Here is a 26,830-nt window from a genome sequence, read left to right as displayed (position 1 = left end):
AGCGGCGATATGAGAGATCTGAGCGTCGCAACAAGCGACGCTATGAGCACTTAAAGTTGATGATCCGATCTGGCCACCACAACATCCCCTCCGAGCCTGACACCCCTTCTGAGCCATCTGATGCGGAGGCGGACGATCACGAGGAGGAGGCACGTACAGAGGCTGAGCAGGCAGGACCTGAGCAGGCTGCCCCACATCATGAGGAGCCCCATCAGATACAGCCAACTGATCCAGAGATCCCTCTACAGACAGAGCCTCCGCTTCAGCAGGCAGACCCTCCGACACTCATAGAAACTGCAGACCCTCAGCCCACCACCGAGACACCAGCAGCACATCCTTCCGGAGATGCCACTTCTTCACACACAGTTTGATAGAGCATCGAGGACGATGCTATTAATTAAGTGTGGGGAGGTCGCCATCTCTGGCGAACTTTATCTTGGTGAACCACTTTTTAGACTCTCTTTTATCCTATTTTGCTTATTTTATGTATTTTTATTTTTTATTTTTATTTTATCTTATCTTATTTATCTTTCAGTACTTACACATTTTTCTTTTGCTGTATTTTTACTTTATTTCTGCATTTTTCACTTTGGTTTATATATATAAATCTTAGATATTTAGTTTAGATTGCACTTTTAGTTTATTAGTTGTGATATAGAATATATGGATTAATTAGTTTAGTTTACCCTTTTAGCGTATGTTGAATTGATTTAATTGAAAATAAAAAGAGTAAACTAGAAACTTTAGTTTAACAGAATCATAACAATCCACACACACACTATATATATATATATATAGCAATAAATGTTGATTAATTGACAACAATTTTCAAGGAAAATACTTATTTTATAAACAGCCATTCAGAGATTCACATTGAGTTGAATGTAACTTCTTGATTTCTACTTGCATGACATACATAACTGATATATGGTTTTTGAGCCAAAGAGCACACAACCCGTGAGTTTTTTAGCTTAATTGTATGGTTACATTTAACCATAAATTTCAGTCCTGTGTGTTTCGCCATTCTTTTCTATGCTTATAATCTTTACTTTGTTTCAATATATATGTCCAATATAGAATGTAGATACATACCCACATATGATTGAGTCCATTGCTTATTTTGCTCACTTATCCCAAATAAGCCTACCTCCTATATCACCCTTGTTAGTCCCCTTAAGCCTTTTAATCCCCTTTTTTGTTCTATAACCACATCACTAGCTTTAAGCAGAAAAATAAATTAAAAATTCCAAGTTGAATCCTTGGTTAGCTTAAGATAGAGATTATGTATCCACTAAGTATGGGAAAACGTGGGAACATGAGTTGATAGGAAAGGATTAAATTAATAAGAATAATCAGAAAATTGGGAGCATGCTCATGTGAAACCAATTTAAATTAAAATATCATGTGCATTGATATATGTTGTGTTTGGATTTAAAAAAAATCCTTTTTAATTAAATAAATAAATAAGAGGACAAAATTACCCCATTAATGAGTTTAGTAAAGAAATCAATGCACATGAAGGTAAAATCAAAAATAAAATTGGTGCATGAGTATGTGACACAAAAGTGAAAAAAAATTGGGAAGACCAGGATAATTTTAAATTTTTATAGAGAATGTATATGTTAGGTGAGATCTTAGACTAATCAGGGATTCAACTTATAGCTCACTTAGCCTTATATACATCCTCACCTTTACCTTGCCCCCATTACAACCTTCAAAAAGACCTCATGATGTTTGTATGTATACATTATATATTTGTTGATTGGTTAGATGAAGAACAAAGTTTTAGAAAGCATGAATAGAAAAGAATAGAGTGATTAACCCCAAACACTGAGTAATTAGAGAGTAAACACAAAAAAATCCAGTGAGGGTTCAATAGCTCATCTCCATAAATCTAAATTTAATTATTTAATTGTCTTGCAAGTTTATGAATTCCTTTAAACTCAACTCAATTGTGAAAGTGCTTTAACATGACTTAGGCTTGGCTATGCATATGTGATTCCTTGAAATTATGAATCAAATTAACCACATGTAAGCTCTATATAAATAGGTGGATAGTAATTAGAATTTCATGATTCATTTAGGTAGCTTGCATTTAGAATAGGTTGCATTGTATAAGATTCCACCATTCTACCTTTACTCTTTTCTCTTGGATTTAGCATGAGGACATGCTATTGTTTAAGTGTGGGAAGGTTGATAAACCCCTATTTTATGATGTATTTTGTGCTCAAATTGAGTGTTTTTATCAATTCTTCACCCACTTATTCATATGAATTGCATGGTTTTACTATTCCTTCCTTATTTTATGATATATGTGAAAACATGTTTCCTATGCTTTAAAAATATTAATTTTAATTATCCTTTATTACCATTCGATGCTGTGATCTGTGTGTTAAGTATTTTCAAGCTTCATAGGACAGGAATGGCTTAGAGGACGAAAAAGAAACATACAAAAATGGAAGGAAAGCATAAAAATGGAGTTTTGAAGAAAAGGCAGCGACGCGAATGCATGGACGACGCGAACGCATGCCTAGTGCAAAATGGCAGCGACGCGGACGCGTGCCTTGAGCAGAACGTAAAAGACGCGTACGCGTGACTGACGCGTACGCGTGACCAGGAAAAACTCCAAACACGCAAACGCGTGACCCACACGCACCGCGTGGTGGACGCCACATACAGGAATCTGCAGAAAACGTCCTCAGCGATTTCTGGACCCTTTATCAGTCCAAATCCAAGCCAGAAACACAGAATATAAGCCAGAGAATAGGGGAATCAAAGAGAACAATTAAGAGGACACATACAACATTCATAATACATAATTTTAGGATTTAGATGTAGTTTTTAGAGAGAGAGAGGCTCTCTCCTCTCTCTTAGGTTTTAGGAATTAGGATTCCTCTTATTTTATGGTTATTTCTTCAATCACAGGTTCAAGGTTCCTTTAATTTACTTTCTAGTTTTATTTATTCTATTACCTTAATTGTTATTTATCTTTTCAATTTGATTTATGAACTTTCCTATGTTAGAATTGATTTCTCTATTTAATATTATTTGAGGTATTTCATATTAATGATTGTTTTATTCTATCTCTTTTGATGCTTTCAATTTAATTTATGATTTATTTTCTTCTTTTGGCTTTGGTTAAGTAGTTAGTAACGCTTGAGTTATCAAACTCAATAGTTGATTAGAAATTAGGATTGCTGATTGATTTGGACCCCTCTAAAGCTAATCTTTCTATAGGAGTTGACTAGGACTAAGAAATCAAATTAATTAATCCACTTGACTTACCTTTATTTAGTAAGGGTTAACTAAGTGGGAGCAGAATCCAATTCTCATCACATCTGATAAGGATAACTAGGATAGTATTTCCAGTTCTCGTACCTTGCCAAGAGTTTTCTTTATAATTATTAATTTATTTTTTCTGTCATTTAAATTATTTGTTCCCTATTGCAAAAACCTAAAATTCTACATTTTTCATAACCAATAATAAATCATACCTCCCTGCAATTCCTTGAGAAGACGACCCGAGGTTTAAATACTTCGGTTATAAATTTTATTGGGTTTTGTTACTTGTGACAACCAAATTTTTGTACGAAATGATTTTCTGTTAGTTTAGAAACTATACTTACAACGCGATTAATTTTGTGAATTTCTCTACTAGCAAAAATCAGTTTGTTCACACTCCTCTTTCTTTTCTTTGGTTCCTTCACCAGAATTTCACCACTTTAGCATTCAATTTATTACATAAAAATTTGGGAAATCTAAGGTTGTTCATGGCATAGATTGGTATCGCTTGTATGACTGCTTTGATCAGACCTCCTTTCCGACTTAGTTTAGAAGGCTCTCCTTCCACCCTTCAATTTTTCTTCCACTTTCTCCATGATCTATTCTAAGGACTTGTTTTTTTCTCTTCCCCATTGTGCTGAGAGCCCTAAATATTTATCCATGTTGTCCCAAGAAGGAATGTTCAGAATTTCTTCTATTTGACTCTAGTTTGGATTGGAATTTGGTTGTCAAAGGTTATTCCATATTTTTTCAGGTTGATCATTTAACCAGAAGCCAAGGTGTATAGGTTAAGAATTTGAATCAATTGATAAATTTCCTCCTCTTTTTCTCCTAAAAAAATGATGCAATCATCAACGAACAATAAATGTGTTATGGTTGATGCATTAGATGCTAATTTAATTCCAGAAATTTGTTTTTCATTTAATGCATTACCCATCAAGATTGTGAAAACCTCAGATGTGATGTGTGAGCATCTTTTCTATATTTTCTTAGTAATTTAGACATAGATTTATTGAGTTTTTATTAGATTTTGGTGTTTTAGACTAATTTGGATGCTGCTTTGATTTGCACTGTTGTTTAGATGATTTCAGGTAAGGTTCGGGCGAGTTGACAGAGTTCTTACAGAAGAAAATGAAAAAATTTGAATTCTATCACCTCGCACCAAACATCATGACCTGATGTTTAACGCCAGGAGCTTCGTAATACGTGCCCAGAATGTGCGCTAATGGCGCTAAACGCCGCTACCTGGAGTTTAGCACCAGGAGGCCAGTGAGTCCAAAAATTGTCTCTGTTCAAGCGGCGCTAAACGCCGAGCCTGGCGTTTAGCACCAGTAACGCGTTTTTCAGATGTTCAAGGAAGGCTTTGTTAGCTTTAGTTTTTATTATTTAATTAAAATAAAACAAAATCTTTTCGGGTTTGTAACTTTATTTTATTTTATTTTCAAATCAATTACGATTAGATATGAAAGGAGAAAGATTCAGCCCTTCGCCCTCTCTTCGCTTCTTTTTCCTCATTCGGTACTTTGAGACTTTTTACAACTCTAGTTTTTTTTAGCCATAAGCAACTAAACCTCCTCTGTTAAGGTTAGGAGATTTGTTTATTTTGATGGATTAATACTATTGTCATTCTACTTTTAATTAATACATTGATTTAAATTCAAGGATTGATTTCGTTCTTCATCCTAGGAATTAGAATATATTGGAAGATAACTCTTTTTCTAATTGAATTCTTGTTGAATCTTGAAAAAGTAAAATCAGTTGAATAATAGCTTGAAACTAACTCCTCATAATTCTCTAATTACTCGGACTTAACGTGATACATGACATATAATCATCTTATCTTTGGGTACTTAGAGTTTTGTGGCTAATAAACTAGAATTGGACTTAAACCTTTAATCTAAATTAAGTGACCAAGGAATTGACAGTTGATTAGGTTAGAGGAGATTAAATTACTAACGAATTAGAGTTTAATCAATTAAAGTTAACCATGAATTGAATCTTGCATGATTAAAGTAATGGGTAAGAATTGTTAATCCGAAAAAGGAAACATCTCCAAAGCCTTAACTGTTTTCTCATATAATTCTCACAACTCATTCACTGTTTGCTTTCTTAAATTCTCTGGATTACTATTTATTGCAAATTTGAACCAAACCATTTCTTTTTGCTTGTCTGACTAGTTTAATCACTCAATCATTGTTGCTTGATCTATTAATCCTCGTGGGATCGATCTTCACTCACCCAAGGTATTACTTGGTACGACTCGGTGCACTTGCCAGTTAGTTTGTGTTATTCAAAACTCTGCATCAAGTTTTTGACGTCGTTACCAGGGGTTAACTGTGATTGACAACTACCTATTGTTTGATTACCTAGATTAGACATTCTTTGCTTTAATTTGTTTAATTTTTTCCCTTTAATTTTCGAAAATTGTTTTGTAGTTTTTTCTTTGTTTTATTCATTGTATTTTCTTGTTTTTTCTCTCATAATTTTCAAAATTTTATTTAAAATTTATCTTTAATTTTTGAAAATTTATATTTTCTGTTTTAGTTTACCTTATTTTATTTCTTTTACTCAGTTTATCTCACTGGAAATTCTCTTCTTCTCACTTTTTCTTATTTTTTGTTTGTTTATGAGTAAGAATAGAGACATGGAACCTCTTTTTATTTTGATCCTGAGATTGAAAGGACTGTTAGCGCCAACAGCAAGTTAGAGCTTTTAGAGCTGCTGAGAGTCTCAGAAAAAATTCTAAGGAGGAAACTGAAGAATTCACGACATTTTCGGTGTGGGACAGGTAAAAAATATAAAAATATAACTAAAATTATTTATAAATTAATTTTGAATTTAATTTTGATGTATTATATACAATTATTCAATTACATATATTTTTGAATAACTATTCATGCAATTAATATAAAAATAATTACTTTTTACGTAATATTATATAATTGAATGCACATGTAAACTATTTTGCACTCATATATATTAAAATTAAATTAATTATTTAATATGATATATATCCAATTAAATAAAATTTAAATTATTTATTATTATATATAATTATTTAATATAAATTTGTTTATTGTATTTTTTTTCCAACAATGTTTTAATTATTTTGCGAAAGTTATATCTTCCTGTTCAAAAAGACATGTATGTCAACTAGTAAACTTTTATGAGACCGTCTACTAATATTTTAGGAAACATTTCAAGTGCACCGGGAGTATCGATGCTCCAGTTGTTTTCACCGTTGATCTAAATTATAAAAAATATATATAATATATATTAATTAAAATCAACGGTTAAAACAACTGGTGCACCGGTACTCTCCGGTGATGTTTCCAATATTTTATTAGATACTTTTTCTACTTAGCCCATTCTCTGCATACTCATCTTATCATTGTTCTAGTCACCAAAAAATCTTATCATTGTTCTATCACGTTACAGAACTCATCTCAAACCACGTCACACACACACACACAGAACTCATCTCAAACCACGTCTCACACACACACACACACACACACATTGAATAAATGAGCTCAACACAGTAATGTGGAACGACAGACAAAGAACTCAGATAACAAAGCAACAAACAATCTGGACAGAATCCCTGTTGTTATATTCGGCATTGCCATCAACAACAGAAGGGATCCACACTACGCTACTCTCTATAATTAGTCAAAGATTTGTGAAACACCTCTTGAACACCTGCTTCCTTGTTGTTAAATATCTGTCCATTTCTCTCAAGCCAAACATTCCATATGACTGCAAAAAAACATATGAGCCACTTGTTGCGCTCCTCTTTCTTGCTAATGACACCCGTCCAACTCTCAAAGTGCTCTTTTAGTGAACCCGGAACAGACCACAACCTCCCAAATTCAGATATCCATTCACACCACACCTGCCAGGTAAACTCACAACCAAAAAACAAGTGGTGAATATGTTCCACTAATTGCATATCTTGGACCCAAGTCTTAAAATCTTCTGCAGACGCTGTTAATCTGTTCTGATCTTTCCTCTCTTCAATCTGTATAACCTCATTAAAATCTCTCATGTAGTATATCGGGACTTGACATAACCCGGCTAAAAAGCTCAGTTCCTCCCACACAGCCAGTTTGTCTACTCTAGTATGAGCACCATATACTAAACAGAAAGCACAATTGAATTCATTTTTTGATAGGACTCCTTCAATACATAACCATCTCTCCCCTTTATAATAGTTATTCATTTTAAACAACAATTCATCCCACATTAATAATAGACCTCCGGATGAGCCTTCCGACCCTACAAACTCCCATCCCACAGCATCACTCCCCCAAATATTAGCTATATCAAACTTAGTCACAATTTGCATCTTAGTTTCAACCAAACCTAACAAATTCAGTTTTTGTTTCTTTTTTAATTCTTTCACCATACTCGACTTTCCAACACCCCGCAACCCCCTAACATTCCAAGTGCTAAAAATCATTTTAAAACATTATTACACACCTTTTTCAGTTTTTTGGGTCTGCATCTTCGTGCCTTCTCTTTCTGCTTTGCCAACCTCCTTTTTTGAGCTAGTGCTTCGTTCTGTTATTGAAGAATGGCCATGATGTCATCTTCGTCGTTGTACTGCACTGCTCCTGATTCAACCGCCAATTCTCACGTCTTCCTATTTTCAAGCATCTGCTCCTCCCGTTCCAAATCTTTTATTTTACTGTTTCCCTGTTTTTCGACGTCAGTATCCACCACACCCCCGGGCCCAGTACTGCATCCATCAAGTCCCGTACCACCGACTATTATACAGTCACCCATGGCGTCTCTTCCATTCTTGACAATGCTTTGTTGAAGGTCCGTAATACGACTAGTATCTATCTGGGTCACTACAGGTTTGTCCACGGCTTTCTCCCCTGGCCCACCATCCCTTGGAGATTGAAACCTCACTATCGGCATCACTAGTCGGCTCGCCTCATCCGTCGTGCACTCCATGAGGGTGGTTTTCATCGGGCAAAGCTCAAGCGCAACCTTCACCATCGCAGGCCCGCAATCATACTCGCCTCCACGATCCCATCGCTGTTCCACGGTTCTGAGCTCTCCGTTACCGACCGAATCAGGCATTTGTCCCGGATTTGATTCGCCTGATCCACCTGATTCTGTGCAGCGTCGCAAAGCCCGGGAGTGGGTGAGAGCTCAACCCGACTTGGAGTGACCCGATCCGCATCCACCAGCACCAGCCCACCACGTCCAGCATCTTCAGTATGCAACGGGCTTCTGTTTAAGCTAGTTGGGCTCAATCTACCTCCATTTGCACAATTTGCACAAAACACTCTATTGGGCCAGCCAACAAGCTTTTTTTGCTGTCTTGTTTTCCTCCAATAGTTACCTTTCTTCAGCCCATCAATGCTGTAATCCCAAGTAATAGTATTTTCGGATTCAGCATCATTTATTAGCAAATCATTATATCCCCTCAAATCAGCACTTCCTTCTAAATTAGGATCATCCGTTTCTTTTAATTTTTGAAATTGAATTGAATTGCAATAACTCCATTCATTCAATATGTTCTCAAAAATTACTACTCTACCCTCGTCTACTTCTTCTTTCCTTGGCACCGCTGTCATCAGCTCAACCACCGGATCCCTGCTTGCCACCGGCACTATGGTGCTCGAACTGCTAGCAACCAAATTCTCGCATGATTTTAGGGGACAAGAATTGTCTACCTCTCGAAGCTTACATTCCCGACCGTAACTCTCCTGTCCCACCTCTTTAACTAGGACGTCGAATCCACTAGTTCCAATTGTGATGTGAATCCACTCTTTAATTGTGTCCATAATACAAGTATCGATTTGTACTCGTCCCACACTGAACGACAGGCATTATTCCGTAGCTTCGTCGCAGCCAATAACTTCTCCCCAATGGCTTCCTATTATCTTGAACGTCTCTGCTGACCACGTGTGCAGAGGGACCCCAAAGCACTCTAACCATACCCTTCGAGTTTCACTACGCTCCTCCTCATCCCATCTCCAGACGTTATGAAAAAGTTGCAGCAAGTTATTCATTTTGAACGTGTAGGCTTTTTCTACACTCAAAATGCTGTCAAAGGTCATGAGTGCTTTGTAGGCTCCAAGTTCTCGTACTTGTACAACCTGAGGAAAGTTCTTTCCAATTATAGTCTTCAAGGATCTATAGTCAATAGCCTTCGTAGTTCCGCATATTAGACTCCTCTGTAGCCATTCAAGATTCTCCTTTGCCACAGGAACCTCCATCTTCTTCGTCCACCTGTTGCCATGTGGATCTTCTTTTTTTCCTGCTTCTGCCTGTCTCCTACGCTCTTCGATACTCTTCCCTGAAACCTTTAGACCCTCCTCATGTTGAGATTGATGATGAGCAATTTTTCGGCCATCGCCCTCCACTTGATGCCTCTTAACATTCTCCACTTCATTTGTTCGTCTATACCTCGCTTCTCCTATTGAAACAACCTTTCCTCGTAACCTCGTTCTATTCATCTCCGCAATAGCTTTTGTGGCTCCACCCTTCGTTGTATACCGAATGAACGCAAAAATGTACATATTACCATTTTTTTGTTTTCGTGAGAGATAAATATTATTTATTCGGCCAGTCCAGTTGAACAAGTGGTACAGCTCCCTCTTTGATATGTCTTCAGGAAGATGATCTACAAAGATAGAGAACGATTCATTTTTCAACCTACAGTACTCTTCTCGATTCCAAACCCTCGGATCTCTACGAAATTGCCTAATTCTACCCCTCCCTGTGTTGCAATTACATTGCATTTAATGGAATCTTTGTATTTCTATACATATTTGAATATTTACTGTATAATTTACCATATAAAAAAGTGTAACTTGATCGTTGGATACAATTAATGGTTGATGTATGAAAAATGTATACAGGTTTAATCCACACCATTGATAATAAAAAATTATAATAAATTGTGTGGTACTTTAATTAAAACTGGTTGGGACTTATAGAGTAAAAGAGAAACAAGAAGTTTTGACAAAAAAATGCTTAGTTTAATACTTGAAGAAACACATGAGCCATAACGGTTAGTTGATTTTCATTTTATTTGATGAAAAGAAGAAATTTCCTATAAAATAAAAAAAACACCTATAAGTTGGTTGAACTTCCTAAAAATAAGAAGGCTCTAAAGAACAAATAGGTGTTCAAACTCAAGACAGATGGCAACAAGCTAGTAAAGTACAAGTTCGTGCTTAGTTGTTAGAACCTTTGAACAAAAGTCAAGAATAGATTTTGATGAGATTTTTTTTTTCTATTGTCAATGAGTTCTATTCGGGTGATTCTCATATTGACAGCTTGCTTAGATTTGGAGCTTGAGCAGTTAGTTAGATTTGACGACTACATTTCTCCATGGAGGTTTGGAGAAAGAAATCTACACAAAACAACCAAAAAGATTTGTAGGACTTAGAAATGAAAATATGATCTACATATTGAAGAAGAGTTTGTATGATTTAAAGCAGCTTTTTAGATAATGGTACAAAAAGTTTGATTCTGTTATGGTGAGTCATAGATACACCAGAACGAATACAGATCATTATGTATATATCAAAATATCTATAGGTGATAAGTTCTTCATCGTACTGATATGTGTAGATGATATATTAATAGTAAGGCAAGATACATGGATGATTGGTGATTTGGAAAAGGAATTATCAAATTGGTGATTGGTGATTTTGCAACGTCACCGCGGAAGATTGAAGAGAATGGTGCGACATTCTCCTCCCCCTCCAAGTCTGTTTGTGTGACTCTGTTCTCTAGCTTTTGTTTGTCTTCGTCGCTAAAGAGAAGAAATAAGAGAAATCATTTAAAAAAGGGAAGACAAATGGTTACTCAAATAAGTATGTTTGGAGATTTCACTTTCCTTCTCACATCATTTGTCACATTACTAATATTTGTTAATGATTTAAACACTGTTAATTAAAAGAGTAGAATTGATGTAAATTAAAAAATTTTGAAACGAAATTAAAACAAATTAAAACTTAAGAGTATTTTTAAAATTTTTAATAAATTTTAGAGACAAAAAATATATTTTACCATCATTTAAAAATCCAAAGATATATAATCAAACAAAAATATTTGATAAATCCGGTGAGATTTTTTTTCTCTTCAATATCATAAAGACCAAATTCTAGCTGTTGATCTTATAGTTAAGGCTCATAAAATCTTCATACAAGATGACTAGCAAGGATGTAGTGTCCTTTTTTGTTTCACTTTAGATATATTGATACCAAAATCATGAATTTATGTATTGTTTGTTGTTTATACTTGAAAAAAAAAAGCCCTAAAACCTCAAAGTATAACTCAGAAGTCCACATAGGAAACTAGATTATGCAATCACTTCGCACATGACAATGTGTCAATGGGATCACCGCTGATACTGTATTAGTGGACAAAAACAAACTATGCTCGTCTTCTCTCCATATTAAGTTCCTCTTCATTCTAAACAGACATCATTTTACGAACTACTATGCAAGATCTAGATAGTTAATAATAAAGCTCAACTCCTTAATTCAAGATTGAAGTAGAACTCATTAAAAGATAACAGAAGCACATCTAACTAGATTTATTTTATACCCTCCCTAGACTCCACATTATGAAATTCTTATGGCTGGATCCAAATCTTTTAAAGTGAGAAAGTTGATAAAATAATAAAATAAAGAGTTAATGATTCTTAAATTAAAATAATGAGATAAACATATCATGAAAGTTACAAATTCAATAGTGATTAACCACTCACTTCGTTTCTTTACTAACTCACTTTGGAAAATCTAAATTCCTTGTGCCTTGGACCCTTTTTTCAGTGTTCAGCTCAAAGGTTTTTTATCTACAATCTAACTCACGCTAAAAAAATAGAGCATAAAGAATGACAAGAAAAACCATTCTCTACTTAGTAGTATTAACAAGTCATTATTCCCAATAAAGGGAACAAATCTTAGGCATACATCGTTTGTGATAAATACAAAGATCGCCATAGTTCACTCTATTATGTATACTACAAACTACAAAGCCGAACGGCTATGTACTATGAGGTTCAGGAAGAAGTTGAAGTTCCCTCATGGAGACTTACATTGTTTCAACCAGAAACTTATAAGTTACAAAAACAATCCTAAACAGGGGTGTGGATGTTTTCAATTTTCCTTTTGCTTTTTGGAATTGATGAAATAAATGAGTGTAATCAATGAAGTTGGAGTTTAGTTGTCACTATGGTTTTGTTCAACCTTGGCTCGAATCTTCTGCTCCAACACTGATATTTCAGTCTCAAGGCTAAACATTCTATTCAAAGCATGCATGTTCTCGAGGGTCTCGGTCAGGGTCCGGCTATCACTGCCGTCGCACCTCAGGTGCTGCATTGGACCATGAAGCAACTTATTGACTATGCCACGGCTAAGATCATCCACGGCACGCCGTGTCTTCTTCGAGATATCATCACCCATCTTACCTAAGCATTTCTCAAGCTCAGCAGCCCTGATTCTTTCAGCATAAGCCCTCAATTTTTTTATGGTAGGAACGGTTTCAAGCGAGTCCCTCCAAGCTTCGAATTGTTGTGATTCTTCACCAATGATTGCCTGAGCTTCCATTGCTTTTCTCAGCCGATCCTCTTTATTTGCAGCTACAACCTCTTTAAGGTCATCAACATTGTAAACTCGCACAGACTCGATATCTGAGACACATGAACCCACGTTCCGAGGAACTGAGATATCAATAAAGAGGCGATGGCCTCCAATGTCTTGACTCACAGAAGGAAGGTCTTTAACATCATCTTTCAAGAACAATGGGTTTTCTGAGGCTGTACCGGTGAAAACTACATCTGCTTCACCTACACAAGCAAGCATTTCTGAGAGGGGTTTGTAGATTATCTCAACATCCTTTAGCTCTTCACGGATTTCAGCAACTCTCTCCTCACTTCTATTGACAACCACCATCTTTGTGCAACCCTTTGCAACCAAATGTTTGATCACAAGCTTCCCCATCTTTCCAGCTCCAATAACCAACATCTTAGCATTACCATGTGAAGTTTCAGGTAGCTTCATCAAGGCCAATTCAACGGCAGCTGAGCTAACAGAAACAGCTCCTGCAGCAATATTAGTCTCGGCTCTAACCCTTTTCCCGACAGTAATCGCATGCTTGAATAGGCCGCTGATGTTCCTCCCAAAGCCATTGACTCCTTGTCCAACTTTGACAACTTGCTTAACCTGGGCAAGGATTTGGCCTTCTCCCAGCACAAGAGAGTCAAGACCAGCTGAGACTTCGAAAAGATGCTGTGTGGCATCTTTGTTATACAACAAAAATCGATGCTGGCAAAGTTCTGAAACAGGGATTCCACTAGTCTGCAAACAGGATCAGGATTGTGCAATATGCATTTATTAGTTTTTGAGCGAAAAAGAAATTCTAAACTCCCTATACTTGGTCCTCCAAGAATTCGTGCATCACTATATTTGTTGTTCAAAGGGATTTTCAAGCTCTCATAAACAAAAATATATATATATAATGATGAGGTAATGCTTAATTTGGTCCCAAAATTTTCAGCACCCATCAAAACGGTGCCTAACTTTTGAAAATAACCGAATTGGTCCCTGAAACAAATCGTGAATCGCCTGTGTACCTAGTTCAACTTCAACTGCCGTTAGCACAGTGCTGACATAGAGCGTTAAAGTATCAGTGTGGCATCATAACAACCTAACAATAAGGTGACATGGCTAAGACTTCAGTATAATCAAATAGGTGTTGTAAGTTGATTAATTGGACTCATTTTAGTTAATTAGTTTTATTTTTATTTTTATATTGGTGTAGAGACTAAAATGAATCCAATTAACTAATCTAAGATGCCTAATTCATCATATAGAAATTTAGTCATGTCACTTGAATGTTGAGGATGCCACACCGACACTTAAAAATTCTATATCATCATTGTGTTGAGGACAGTTAACTTAGAGATGAAGGAGATTCAGTATTTATAAACTAAGGGACTAATTTGGTCATTTTCAAAGGTCAGAAACTGCTTTGATGTAGGATGGAAATTTGAAAGACCAAATTGGACCTTATCTCATAAAACAATTATCAAATTCATCCTTTGATGTGATTAATCTATTTCTTACAAAAAGAATAAATATGGCAAAACTTTTGAAGGACCAATATGACAACACATGGAATCTCTGACGAAAAATGAATCGACATTAGACATTACTCTTGACATCCACTCGGTGACTTCTTTTACACCGCGATGCTGAGAGAGAGCAACAACATATATCTCCATTCGGTTACAGGTGCTGAGAACAGCTGCTTCTTCAATATGATTGAGGCCGCAAAGCTCTCCAATGGCTCTGGGCCATTCTGCTTCTGGAATGGCAAGCTTTTCACGCATTTCCACAGGTGTAGTATGCACGCTGAGTCCAATCACCACGATGCTGCTCTTTTCCTTCGTATACCCTGCCATAGTTGATAAACTTCAATAATTTCATTAATTTGACAGCAAAGTTAATCAATTAAAGGTGAGTGAGTCATAGTCGTAATCTTAGTTTTTCAATCAAATTAATGTTGATGCTGATTTCATTCAAACACAATCAAATCTCTTGAGTGTGGATTATCATCACACTTGATTCATCAGTGTGAACCGATAGGAAAAGAAACAAAATAATAAATTCACACTGAGCTATGAGCGCCTGCAGAGTCATGTAATACCACATCCAAGTGAGACTTCACGCACACACTTGAATTATGAATACAGAAGAGAACAAAGAAACAACGCAATTAAATTTTCCATTATGTAAGCAATAAAATCAGATAATCGGAAAAAATAGAAATGAAGGAAGGAAAACTGACTATCGGCGGCATAAGTCTTAAGTTGCTGAAGAGCAGAGACGGCAGCAGCATTGTCAAGAATAACATCAGGAGAAGCCGAAGCGTCACAACGAACCAGGCCTCTCCGAAACGGCGTCGTTCTGGTGGCCTTGGCGGCGGTTTTGGAAGGCACACACAAAGAATAAGCAGCATTGGCAGAGGAAGAGGAACAACATTTGAGGAACAAAGCCTCCAACTTAGCCCCCGAAAAGCTCGTCGAAACAGCCATCGTGGTGACCGGAAATGCGTGAAAATAAAAAATTATGGAGTAATGGTAGGTTAGGTAGTTTAGTTGTGGTGGTGTGTTGACCGTTTTGGTTTTGGTTCGTTGTTGTGTGGAAATGGTGCAATAGATGTGGCGGAATGGAAGGTGTTTGGATGGATTTCAGGGGATTGGTGTGATTTCTCTTTATTCTCATTGGCTGTTGGAGAACACGTTTTATCCACACTCCCATTCTAAATTTCTCTTTCTAATGTAATCTCCCTATATCCTACACTACGCCCTCTTACTGTAGTCTTACTCTTCATTTCTTTCCATTTTTTCCATTTATTTTATTTATTCTTCATGGACCCCACCTTTGCTCCTTCTAATTATTATTATTTTTAAGATTTATTTATTATGTGTCTTAAGAATACATGTTAAAATTATAAAATAAAAAAAATTATTAAAAAATAAAAAAATTTTAATTTTAATATATTTATTTTATATTTATTAAATAAAAATATTTAAAATTTTTTATTAATAATAAATTTATAAAGACATATGTTAAATAAACCCACCTCTTAAATTATAACCGACCCTACCATCTATTCAATTAAATCATTAATTAGAAGGTTGTCGTCCTCCCTAAAGTTAACCAATTCAATATCCCAAAAATGCAATACTCATCCAAAAAAAAAAAAAAAGTCTTAAGGGTGACAATTTTTGTGTTTTCAGATCAACACTTAATTATTAAAATAAAAGTGAATAATTTTTTATTATTAAATATAATCTCATACCATTAAAAACACTATTAATAATCAATTGATAATTACAAAATACCAAAATTGCTACGCCTAAGATTCCTCAAAAAAACAAAAGAATACAAGTGCAAAACGAAGAATATGCCCACCAAAAAAACAAAAATAGTTATTTCGAACTAAGCTGTACGCACATAAGGGCTTCTTTAAACTCGTGGTACATCTGAAACTAAATTTTCCCTTGATCTCTTATTGCAACTTAGTACCATGGTAATCAACATTAACTTCATAGCACGAATGGCGCAGTAAAACTACCACCAAAATTCTCTCAAGACCCGTGAGCACCAAGTCCAACTCCAAACCCAGGGTGCAGCAAGGATTCGGAACGTAGAATGTAGATTTCGGCACAAAAAACCGTTTGATATTTTAATTCTAAATGTTTCACATATTTTTTAATAAAACAATCACCTATTAATATAATTAAACATTACATTTCGCAGCAAAATAATCAAGCATGTCATGAGTCATGACAAAATAATAAAACTTTTTTATAATAATTTAATCAAAATTCTTTATGAACAATAAATATATATCATGATACAAGCTAATATTGGATGTTTATGTAGGTTCATGTAACATAATTGATGATGGATAATAATAAGGGAGGAATGTTAGATGAGAATTTATTGTTTATGAGATAGTTATTAATATTTAAAAGTATAAGATAAAATATATTCTTAAATTACTAAACTAAATAAATTGAGTTGATGGCTAAGTGATAGTCAAAAACAACCAATTTTCATGGTATTCTAGTATTTTTCATAATAAAACAAGGTGAAAATTTAGATACAATTAATTTCGTGAAGTTGATATTGAAAGTTATAAGATGACAATTTAATCAAACCTATCAAATTATTAAATGACTCTCAACTATCATCTTTACATAAAGTTAATTGCACATGAATTCTCACCTAATAAATACATTATTTTTTCTTAGAAAATGGTTGATTATGTAGATTTTTTACCTTTATTTTAAAACATCTATTTTTTTTTGTTTTCCGATGGTATCCCAACTCGACATATTAATCTGTCGTGAACCGAAGTTTCATTTAAGGATTTGTTAATGGCTAATGGATTGTAGCATGTACAAGTCAGAATTCGAATCTTTGACATTTATGTAAGCAAACTAGTGAACTAACTACTATCCTAACCGAATTTGATTTATTTTAAAACATCTAGTAATAAACTAACCTTTCGCTAATTCAAACAATAGAGTGTATTTGAATTAAATAATGTTTTAAGTTAAAAAAATAGGTAATCAACTCTCATTCTCCTAACTTTTTAAAATATCAACCAACCTTTTGATATTTAGAAGAAACATTCAAAAATATAAAAAGAAACCAAAATCATACGATAAAAAAACCTCCAAAATTATTAAAAAATATCCAAAATCACACAATAACAAAAAATCATTAAATGTAAAGAAAAGATATCTAAAAATAAGCGAAAAATAAATGTATCAATAGTTATTTTTAGGGTTAAGTACGATTTTGGTCTTTATGGTTTAAGCTGAAAATTTTTTTCGTCACCAACCCTTTTTTTCATACAAAATCATCCCTAACATTTAACGTAATTTTAAAATCGTCTTTTTAGACAGATTAATTTTTTAAATGATCTCTCTTCTTACCACCATCATCATCATCTACTCTTCACACCATTACCATTGCCACTACTGCCGAATACCCGTTTCTCTCTTCTCATCACCACCATCACCACTACCCTACCCACTACTACCCCATTACCATCTCTTCATGAATCCAACAAGAAAATCCAACTTTCAACAACAATTTCAAATAAATCAAAACCAAAATAGCAATTCAACAACAACACTCCAACAAACAAAGAAAATCATCATCATCATCGTCAAAACAAACATTAACAAAAACAACAAACATTTTGTTCTTCCTCCAATTTCTCACAAAAACCAAAGAACCAAGAAAAGCAACAACAATCTAGAAACAAGAACAGAACACCACCACCTATGATGGCAATAATGACGGTGGAGCTGCATAGTGGTGGTGGCAGTGAGTTTGGATGGTGAAAGGCAGGAAGAGAAGGGTAAGGGAGACGCGGCAATGATGCTGGAAACGCAAGGAACACGAGGCAAAGGAGAGGGCCAAGCGCGGTGAGGCGAGGCGAGGACGAGTCGCGACGCTGCGAGGGCGAGGGCGAGGGCGAGGCACGGGCAAGGGAGAGGGCGAGGCGCGGGTGACGGCGAGGGCGAGGCGCGGGCAAGGGCAAGGCTTCTTTCTCTCCTTCTCTCTCTCTTTCTTTGGGTTTCTGCTTTTCTCTCTGAGTCTCTACTTCTCTCTCTTCTGAAAGTACGAGTCAGAAGAAGAACATATAACAGGGTTGCAATGGAGATGGTGTTATTGAGAGTATAATTGTCTGAAAGGCGATTTTAAAATCAAGTTGAACCTTAGAGACAATTTTATATGTAAAAAAAAAAGTTGGAGACAAAAATAATTTCGGCCTAAACTACATGGACTAAAATCGTACTTAACTCTTATTTTCATTACTTTATGTGAAAAAAACACCTAAAAATGTAGAGAAAAGAACATCCCAAAGCATATTATAAAAATCATTCGAAATTAGAATACAAGAGTAAATACCAGAAATAATTAAGATTGAAAGACAAATATATGTATGTTGTCAAATCTACAAAGGCACCGTGCATGTGCTCATCGCTTAGATCCACATTATCTCACTCTAGCTATAATATCTTTTGGAATCAACAATGCAACATATATGTGGAATTTGATTAAGAAAATTGAAAAAGAAAAAGAATGATATGAGGAAGTTGTTGCAGGTTCAATTATAATCTGGGTGGTGGCCTCCATTGATCTGAGAAAGAATCTAGAAGCTTGGAACTAATGAAGGAGAGAAGCAAAAAATGAAAGACACGGAGGCAACGATGATGGAAGATGATGACGAGACCACAGCTACGGTAAATGACAATGATGGTAAAGGCTGGAAGTTATGGCATCGGATGAAGGAAAGAAGCTAAGATGAAAGACGTAGGGTAGTGACGATAAAAGAGGCGGAAGTGGTAAGTGACAACAACAATGAGGACTGATTTTTCTTGCAGAGTAAAAGGGACAATGTGATAGAAGTTTTTTTTTTTTTTTTACCGAAAATGTGAGTTGATTTATTTGAGGGAGAAAGAAGAGAATGAGAGGGAGAGTGTGATGCGTAAGTATGATTTTTTTTTTAGAGGATGTTTGTTTAAATAGTTTTTTAATGTTTTTTCTTTGTTTTGTAGGCTTGATTTTGGTCCAATAAATTATTAGTTGATATTGGCTAAAATATAATTAGTTACCTAACATGATTGTATAATTAAGGGTAAAGTACGATTTTGGTCCCTAACGTAGAGGCCAAAAATTTATTTTATCTCTGGCCTTTTTTTGCTACAAAATGGTCCTGAAGGTTTTAGTTTGTTTTAAAATCGTTCTTTTTACCAAATTTTTTATTTTTATTACCATTTTACCCCTAACTAAAAGAATTATAAAATAAAATAAAAAAGAAAAAAGAAAGAAAGGGAACGACGAGGGGGGGAGAGAAAGAGAATCGGGGGGAGAAAGAAAAAGGGGAAAGAAAGAGAGTCGGGGGTGGGAAAGGTAGCGCCGTCGCGCCGCCGCCTGTGATGGAGAATGGGGAATCTCGATGCCGCCGCCGCCGCCGCTCCTTTCTTCCTCAACACACACCCGCGCCGCCGCCACCACCGTATCGCCGTTCTCGTCGCAATTCGCAGCGTCGCCACCACTGCCACATCCCTTTCCCTGCAATCTGCCACCACCACCGCAGCTCTCCTTCCCTCGCGATTCGCAGTTCACTGCCGTAGCCCCTCCTCCCCCACCACCGCCGCATCCCTTTTTCTTTAATCTTTCTGTTTTTTCTTCTGGTTTTTCTTTTTTGTTGCTCTGATTTCATTATCCATTGTTGTTGGTGGTGTTGTTCTTTTAGGTGGTGTTGTTGTTTCACCGCTTCTGCTTTCTGCTTCTGTATTCTGCTTTTGCCTGCTTCTGTTTCTATTTTTGATTCTGCTTCTGGTTTTACTTTTGTTGTTGCTCTTATTTCATTATCCATTGTTGTTGTTGGTGTTCTTCTTCTAGGTGTTGTTTCATTGTTGTTGTTGTTTCACTGCATTCTGCTTCTGTCTGCTTCTGTTTTTGCATTTTGGGGAAGAAGGAAGAAGGGAATTTTCGTCCGAAGGACAACTTTAAAACAAATTAAAACCTTTGGAACCATTTTGTAGCGAAAAAAAGGTTGGGGACGAAAAAAATTTTCAGCGCCTACCTTAGGGACCAAAATCGTACTTTACCCTATAATTAATTATATAATTAACAACCTTTTGCAAGAGTTACTAGTCTACAAATTTTCTACTTTTACGTTGCTTCTACTAGGCATTTTCATTATTTTTTTTGTTACAATTACTCGCTATAATTTCTTTTGGTTATATAAACTACTTTACTTAAACTTATAAAATACAAAAATTAATTTATAAATAGAGAAAAAAAATGGTAAATTCCAACAATATTAGATTATCACTACAAAAAAAAATTTGGTTAAAACGGCAATTTTTTTGGGTATTTACGGCGGTTTGAACCGCTATTATTACCGAGAATGGCGGTTTTGGAAAGTGACGTAATTCTGAGCGCCATTTTGGTTATTACGGCGATTTTCTGAAAACCGCCACAATTTCCTGGGTTAAAACGGCGGTTTTTAGGTAAGTTAAAACGGCGGTTCAAACCGCCATTATTTTCGACTAAAGGCATTTTCTTGTTGGTTAAAATGGCGGTTTAAACCGCCGTTATTTCTAGGATTAAAATGGCAGTTTGAACCGTCATTATTACCCTACAGAGTGGCGTTTTCGTTGGTTAAAATGGCGGTTTGAACTGCCATTATTACCTTGACAGAGTGGCGTTATGGTTAGTTAAAACGATATTTTTGAACCGTCGTTTTTACCTTGACAGGGTGACTTTTAGTTGGTTAAAATGACGTTTTTGAACCGCCGTTTTAACCTAATAGTGACATTTTTTTTCATTTAAAAAGGCAGTTTTTACCCTCATTTTTATCCTGTTAAACAAATGATTTTTTTATTAAAATTTCACAATAACCAAAAAATCATAATCCATAAACAAAATATTATATAACTCACAAACAAAGTATTAAACATAATATATGATTTTTTTAGTATTGAAAATCAAAAGTAATAACTCTTATACAAAGTATCAAGCATAACATGATTTTTTAACTATAAATGTCTTAACATTAACTCTTAATACATAAAATCTCCATATTTCACGATGCTCTGTTGCTCGCTCCAGAAGACCTACTTCCTACTTCCTACTTCCAACTTGGACATAACCGAGGAACACTAACAAATATGGTAGGTTTTAGAGCAGCTATGTCATCCATTAGCTTCATATTATCCTGCATGCAGATGGTAAAAATAAAGTGTCAGGTTCATATGAAAATATTGCAGCATATATACAAATCTAAAGCAGCAATTACATAACTCAATCAAACCAAATAGAGAAGTAAGCCATCTCAAAAGAAGAAAGAAGCCTAATTTTTTTAAGGTTACATATCTGGTAGAATCCCACTGCAATACCAAAATATACAGTGAAGACCTGGTTAACTCGTTCATAAATGTGAGCCAAATGGAGATAAGATAAAAAAAAAACTGAAAGTTGAAAGAATTTCAGGAAAAGACATTAGAATAAAATACCAAAAGAAATAATATCAAACAAGAGGAAATCTTCTTGGTACTTCTTGTGCGTAACTTACACTCCTGATTTTGTTTGATGGACTATAGCTTTGATTTGTAATTAGCCAATTTGATTTGAAATTAGTTTGCAAAATATAACATAGATTTAATTTATTTACAAGAAACTACACTTCAATTCCATATTTGCTACAAGATGGTTATTATATATAGTGATAAGAGCTATACTTCATATCTGTATATATAAATGGAAAGAGAGGGTAGCAATCAGACTTCAAGTTGTATTAACTAGTTCATATAAAGTTGGTATTTATTTGTGAATTATTTGAACTTGTTAGCTTCCTAAATAATACGTTATTATAATATATATAAAAGTTAATTAAGTGCATATATATATGCTTTATATTTCTTACGGAATATTCTATGTATATATTCAATTGTATTCTTATACAAGTAAATGAATTAAAAGTATAAATAATAATAATAATAGTTTACCTTTCAAATCCTGCACTTGATAAGTTAAGATTCTCTTCAAGAACTTTCTGATCTTGAAGCAGCAAAAATTAAGCTACGCACATGCTTGCCTATTTATTATAGGAAGTTAGTTTAGTAATTACATAGGTAATTGCTATTCATAATCTCTTTTTCTCCTTAAATTGCTATTAGTATTATCATCATTATACTTACATAGTAAGAAAAAATTTTCCTGGTACTTCTTGTGCGTAACTTGCACTCTTGATTGCTTTCAATTCCTAAAGAATGCCAAGAATAAAATCCTTATTTACCACTTCCAATAAAATCCTTATCTCAATTCCTAAAGAATGCCAAAAATTCTAACGAAGCTTTAATGCCAATTAGTCAATGATTTTTAGAATATATTTAATGATTGATATATAGAATATATTTTTAATTGTGACTATTGAAATGTTTCGTGAGAAGTATATAGAATCTTCTAGGCCAATATATCTAAGAACCTCACAGTTTACACAACAGCACAAAATTGAAGCAAAGTCTTATAACAGTTCATTCAGCAAATAAGCCAGAAATTCCATAAGCCATTGACCAACATTAACAACAATCAATGCTTGACAATTTTGGGAACAAACATGTACCTGATTAAGCATCCGCTTTAAGCCGGTTGCAGCAGAGCATTCATTCTTGGAAGCACTATTGAGGCCAAAAATTATATATATGTATGAGGGAAGAAATAGACACCAACCTTTTGATTAGCCTTTCAACTCTCTCAAAATTTACATAATTAAAAGAAGGTGTTGTTATTTCTATCTCTTTTGGATTTGTACCATCAACAACTCTGAAAGCAAACACCAAATTAAGAGTAGTTTACCATCAACTTGCATATAGATTTTGAATCATGATTAGTTCAAATGGGAGAAGATCAGATAAATAAATACCTTGCTTTTGCCTTGTTCGTGGAAGGTGAGAGTGAGAAGTATGAATATATATGAATATGATTTCATGACCATTGCCAGAAAGACTTCACAATTCTAGGAATAATAAATAAAATAACAATTTATTTGAATTAGGTGTAGAATGTGCTTGAAATTACAATTTTGTCTCCAACTCAAACATCATCAACCCAATATATCTCCCATCTCACCGAGGTTATTCGTTGAATTGGGGGAGTTAAAAGTTAAAAATATAGTAAACATGCAAATATAGCTTGTTAGGAGCTATTGGTAGATAAAGGTTTTCACCATTCAATTCAATTTTCTCCAATAAACAGAAGCAGTAACTTCAACCAAACAATAAAATTGCACTTAAGAATTCACATAAAAATTATGCTTTCAGGTTCTGTCCATACCTTCGGATACCAGCTCGGCGTTCTTCCTTAGGGAGTGGAAATAGTACACCGGATATGGATGTAACCTTGTCAAAGAAATCAAACTCTCTTGTAAAAATGTCTAGAGCCTTTCGAATGAAACCATCAATTATATGTTGCCTTACAGCAGGCAGCGGCTCTAGGAATGATCCATTCTGAAATAAAAAAATAGATACAGACTATTAAGGATGATTTGCAAACACACAATAGATTCTAAAATAAAAAATAAGCATTTACAGTAAGATTATTCATGAAATGGATATTACAAAATCTATTGATGCCATGATCTAATTTCTCTGCAGGTCCATAACCATTTAGAGTAGGATCATTCATGATTCCCAATCCTTCAGCAACAAGAAAAGATGTCTCCAAAGCCAGATGGTAAGCTGCAAAAACTGCATACTGAACCACATGCTTTACCTTCTTCAATTCTTCCTCATCAGCACCTTTAAGAAATATCTATTCAACGATGTCAAAATTAGAAAAATATTAATGATGTGTAGTTGGTAGTAATGACAATTAAGTTATATTTTTTCCTTAAAAAAGACACATGCCTTGTGGTTGCTAGTGCACACACATTTTACATGATTTGTAATTTACAAGTTAAAGTCTCCATAAGATTTTTTTTATAATAATAAAATAATAACAATAAAATTTCTATAAAATAAGATTAGATTAGAACTGTGCAACCCAATTGCTTTGGACAGCGGTAAAAAAACATCAATGTTTTCATTGGTTTTTTACTACCTTGAGCAGCAGCACTACTCAGATTTTCAACAAACTTTTCAACATGAAAAGCTTCACGGTAACCCAACTTTGGTGATGAAAGATGATCAATTGAAGGCACAATTTGAGTGCCTGTACTCAAGAGCTCCTCCAAGGATCAACAAGCGAGGTTTATCAACTTTTGATGTCATGCGACGATGAGCCACATTATTCTTATAAACAACTCCTTTAACAACCCTACTGTAAAAAAGAAAATCTGATAAGTATGACAACATAGAAATCACATGCAGAAAATCAGATAAATTATAGCATTTACCTTTCAATGCGGCTAGCACAAGCAATGCATTTGACTTTCACATTACCAGCTGGTCCATCCCTCTACTTTTGTTAGTATCTGGCTTCAATAAAGTAGCACCTTCCCACGAGAGAGATGTGATTAGTTCCATCCAAACGTTTTCACCATTGTCTTCAACAGGTAGGTTTTCGACCTGTAACAGCTGAGCCACCAATGCCCTAAAAGGTCCATCTACTACATTCTTCATTACCTTCTTCTGCTCCTCACTTGTCCTATCCTTATGGCGATGCTCTCCACTTCCAAAACTGTTTGAAGATATCCCCACTCACCAATGGCATTCCCATTCCCGTCATTGTCTTCATCATCTTCATCAACAAAAAAAGTTTCTCGCTCGTCTTCTGCATCTTCTGGTTCAGCAGGGAGCCAGAGAATTCCATTATTCTCAAAATCAACAGGTTCAACATCAACAATAAAGTTAATAAATTACAAGTGTCACAAAAGAATACTAATACACATACATTGGGAAACTTACAAACAGGCCTTCTTTAAGCATAAGTTGCTTTGCAGTTTCTATAGCTTCTTCACTTGATATCTGCCAATTTAAACATATCTCAAGAGTTAACAAAACATAAAATGCATCATTTTTTTAGTCTTATTCCCAATTAAAACATATTGAATGCTCGTGTAACTTTTAAGGCAAATACTACTAAAAGGTATTCATGAATCACAACATTTTATCAACTCTTGAATAAAGCTTACTTGAATGATTTCATTGAGAAGATTGACTTCCTATACACTAGGGACAAAGCCTGCACCACCCTGGATCTTGTGTGGACTTACACATTAATAATGACAAATTGCAAATCACTGGGTACTAAAAATAAAGTTGTGGACCTTAACCCTGAGGACTTCTAATAAATAAATAACCTTTTTTTAAAAAAAATATAAGAAAGTCATTATCACAAAAGAGGTTGTAACTCACCAGGTTTTCCTCCTGAGAGCACTGGACTTTCAGTTAGTTCCACACCAATCAACTACCAAAAGTCAAAAGAAAAATGATAACAAGAAAATAACACCATGATTATAGTAGAAATTATCTTCTGCAAATGTATCTAAAGAATAGCTAACCTTTATGTTGGAATTATTCTCTTTCAGATATTTTCCTATACCAGTGATGGTACCACCAGTACCTATCCCGCATATAAGCATGTTGACTTTTCCATTTGAACCTTTCCATATCTCTGGGCCAGTAGTTTGATAATGTATCTGTCACAAGAACAAAATTGATCACCCAAAGTTGGCAAGAATTAGTTGTACTAAAATGTACTAAAAGCAGAACAATGTCTCAAAATCTTTTGACTATAGTTGAATCACGAAAGACTAAAACTAGCACATTTTTCTAAAGTTGTGCATTGATGAATTCATATATCGACTCCAGTAAAGAATCTCATCTATCTATCGTAATCAAATCAACAAATTTCCTAAAACAAAAGCAGAAAAAAAGACTGTTGTGAGCGAATCCTAATAAACTTCTCCATCGCGGTCCTCTTTCTACTTAACGATTCACAGAAAACATAAAAGGAGATAAAATAAGAAATTGAAAATCACAATCAGCATATCCGATATAAGTGAAAGGCATGAAGAAGGAAGAATAGAAACAGAGAAATCAAAGTACGGAACCATTTCGCGACGAATCACTGACCGAGGATGCCATCAAACATTTTGGTAGATCTGATTTGCTGGCACGACTCAGTGAGCAAGCATTCCCTATTTTTTCCTACTAGATCATAAACTAGATCTAAAAGTATGAAGTGAGAGAAAAATCAAAAGAAGAAGATGAAATAAATTACCTATTAGAAGTGACAGAGAAGGAACAACCAAATCGCAGAGCTCATTGAAGGCAACATCAACGACATTGTTTGCAGCGGCGACGCCGGCAAGGAGATGAGCTGCAATGGGTGGCCGAAAAGAGATGAATGAGAGAGGTGGAAGATGAACAGCGACAAGAGATTAGGGTTCATCATTCACATCACTCTCTGATAAACCCCAATTTTGTGGTTTATCTTGTGCTTAATTTAGGGGATTTTATCACATT

General features: G+C 34.9%; 2 protein-coding genes and 1 pseudogene across 2 annotated transcripts; all 3 read right to left on the bottom strand.

Moving 5' to 3' along the window:
• Nucleotides 1–8,282: 8,282 nt before the first annotated feature.
• Nucleotides 8,283–9,821, bottom strand: LOC148550817 (uncharacterized; annotated as a pseudogene).
• Nucleotides 9,822–12,152: 2,331 nt separating this feature from the next.
• LOC107609171 (glutamyl-tRNA reductase 1, chloroplastic) lies at nt 12,153–15,634 on the bottom strand. Its single transcript, XM_016311025.3, has 3 exons — nt 15,109–15,634; nt 14,474–14,715; nt 12,153–13,616 (listed from the first exon to the last, which is right to left on the bottom strand). The coding sequence occupies exons 1-3, from the start codon at nt 15,353–15,355 to the stop codon at nt 12,480–12,482; spliced, it is 1,626 nt and encodes a 541-aa protein (XP_016166511.1). The 5' UTR covers nt 15,356–15,634; the 3' UTR covers nt 12,153–12,479.
• A 9,347-nt stretch (nt 15,635–24,981) lies between these two features.
• Nucleotides 24,982–26,449, bottom strand: LOC107609562 (cysteine synthase-like). Its single transcript, XM_088492492.1, has 5 exons — nt 26,438–26,449; nt 25,864–26,001; nt 25,718–25,738; nt 25,268–25,327; nt 24,982–25,176 (listed from the first exon to the last, which is right to left on the bottom strand). The coding sequence occupies exons 1-5, from the start codon at nt 26,447–26,449 to the stop codon at nt 24,982–24,984; spliced, it is 426 nt and encodes a 141-aa protein (XP_088348618.1).
• Nucleotides 26,450–26,830: the final 381 nt, after the last annotated feature.

This window comes from Arachis ipaensis, chromosome B7 (assembly GCF_059453495.1).
Source record: "Arachis ipaensis isolate K30076 ecotype BB chromosome B7, ASM5945349v1, whole genome shotgun sequence".
NCBI lineage: Eukaryota > Viridiplantae > Streptophyta > Magnoliopsida > Fabales > Fabaceae > Arachis > Arachis ipaensis.
Note: the sequence above shows the minus strand (reverse complement) of the source record. Positions and strands in the feature narration are given on the sequence as shown.

Bases quoted from the DNA above. Each gene is read 5' to 3' on its own strand.
- LOC107609562 (XM_088492492.1), bottom strand. The intron at 25,328-25,717 runs GTGAGTTACAAC...TTAAATTGGCAG, and splicing joins GCTCTCAGGAGGAAAACCTG to ATATCAAGTGAAGAAGCTAT. The intron at 25,177-25,267 runs GTAAGTTTCCCA...GTTGATTTTGAG, and splicing joins TGCTTAAAGAAGGCCTGTTT to AATAATGGAATTCTCTGGCT.
- LOC107609171 (XM_016311025.3), bottom strand. From the start codon at position 15,355: ATGGCTGTTTCGACGAGCTTTTCGGGGGCTAAGTTGGAGGCTTTGTTC. The intron at 14,716-15,108 runs GTCAGTTTTCCT...CAACTATGGCAG, and splicing joins TAAGACTTATGCCGCCGATA to GGTATACGAAGGAAAAGAGC. The intron at 13,617-14,473 runs GTAATGTCTAAT...TCCTGTTTGCAG, and splicing joins TCACCGAGTGGATGTCAAGA to ACTAGTGGAATCCCTGTTTC.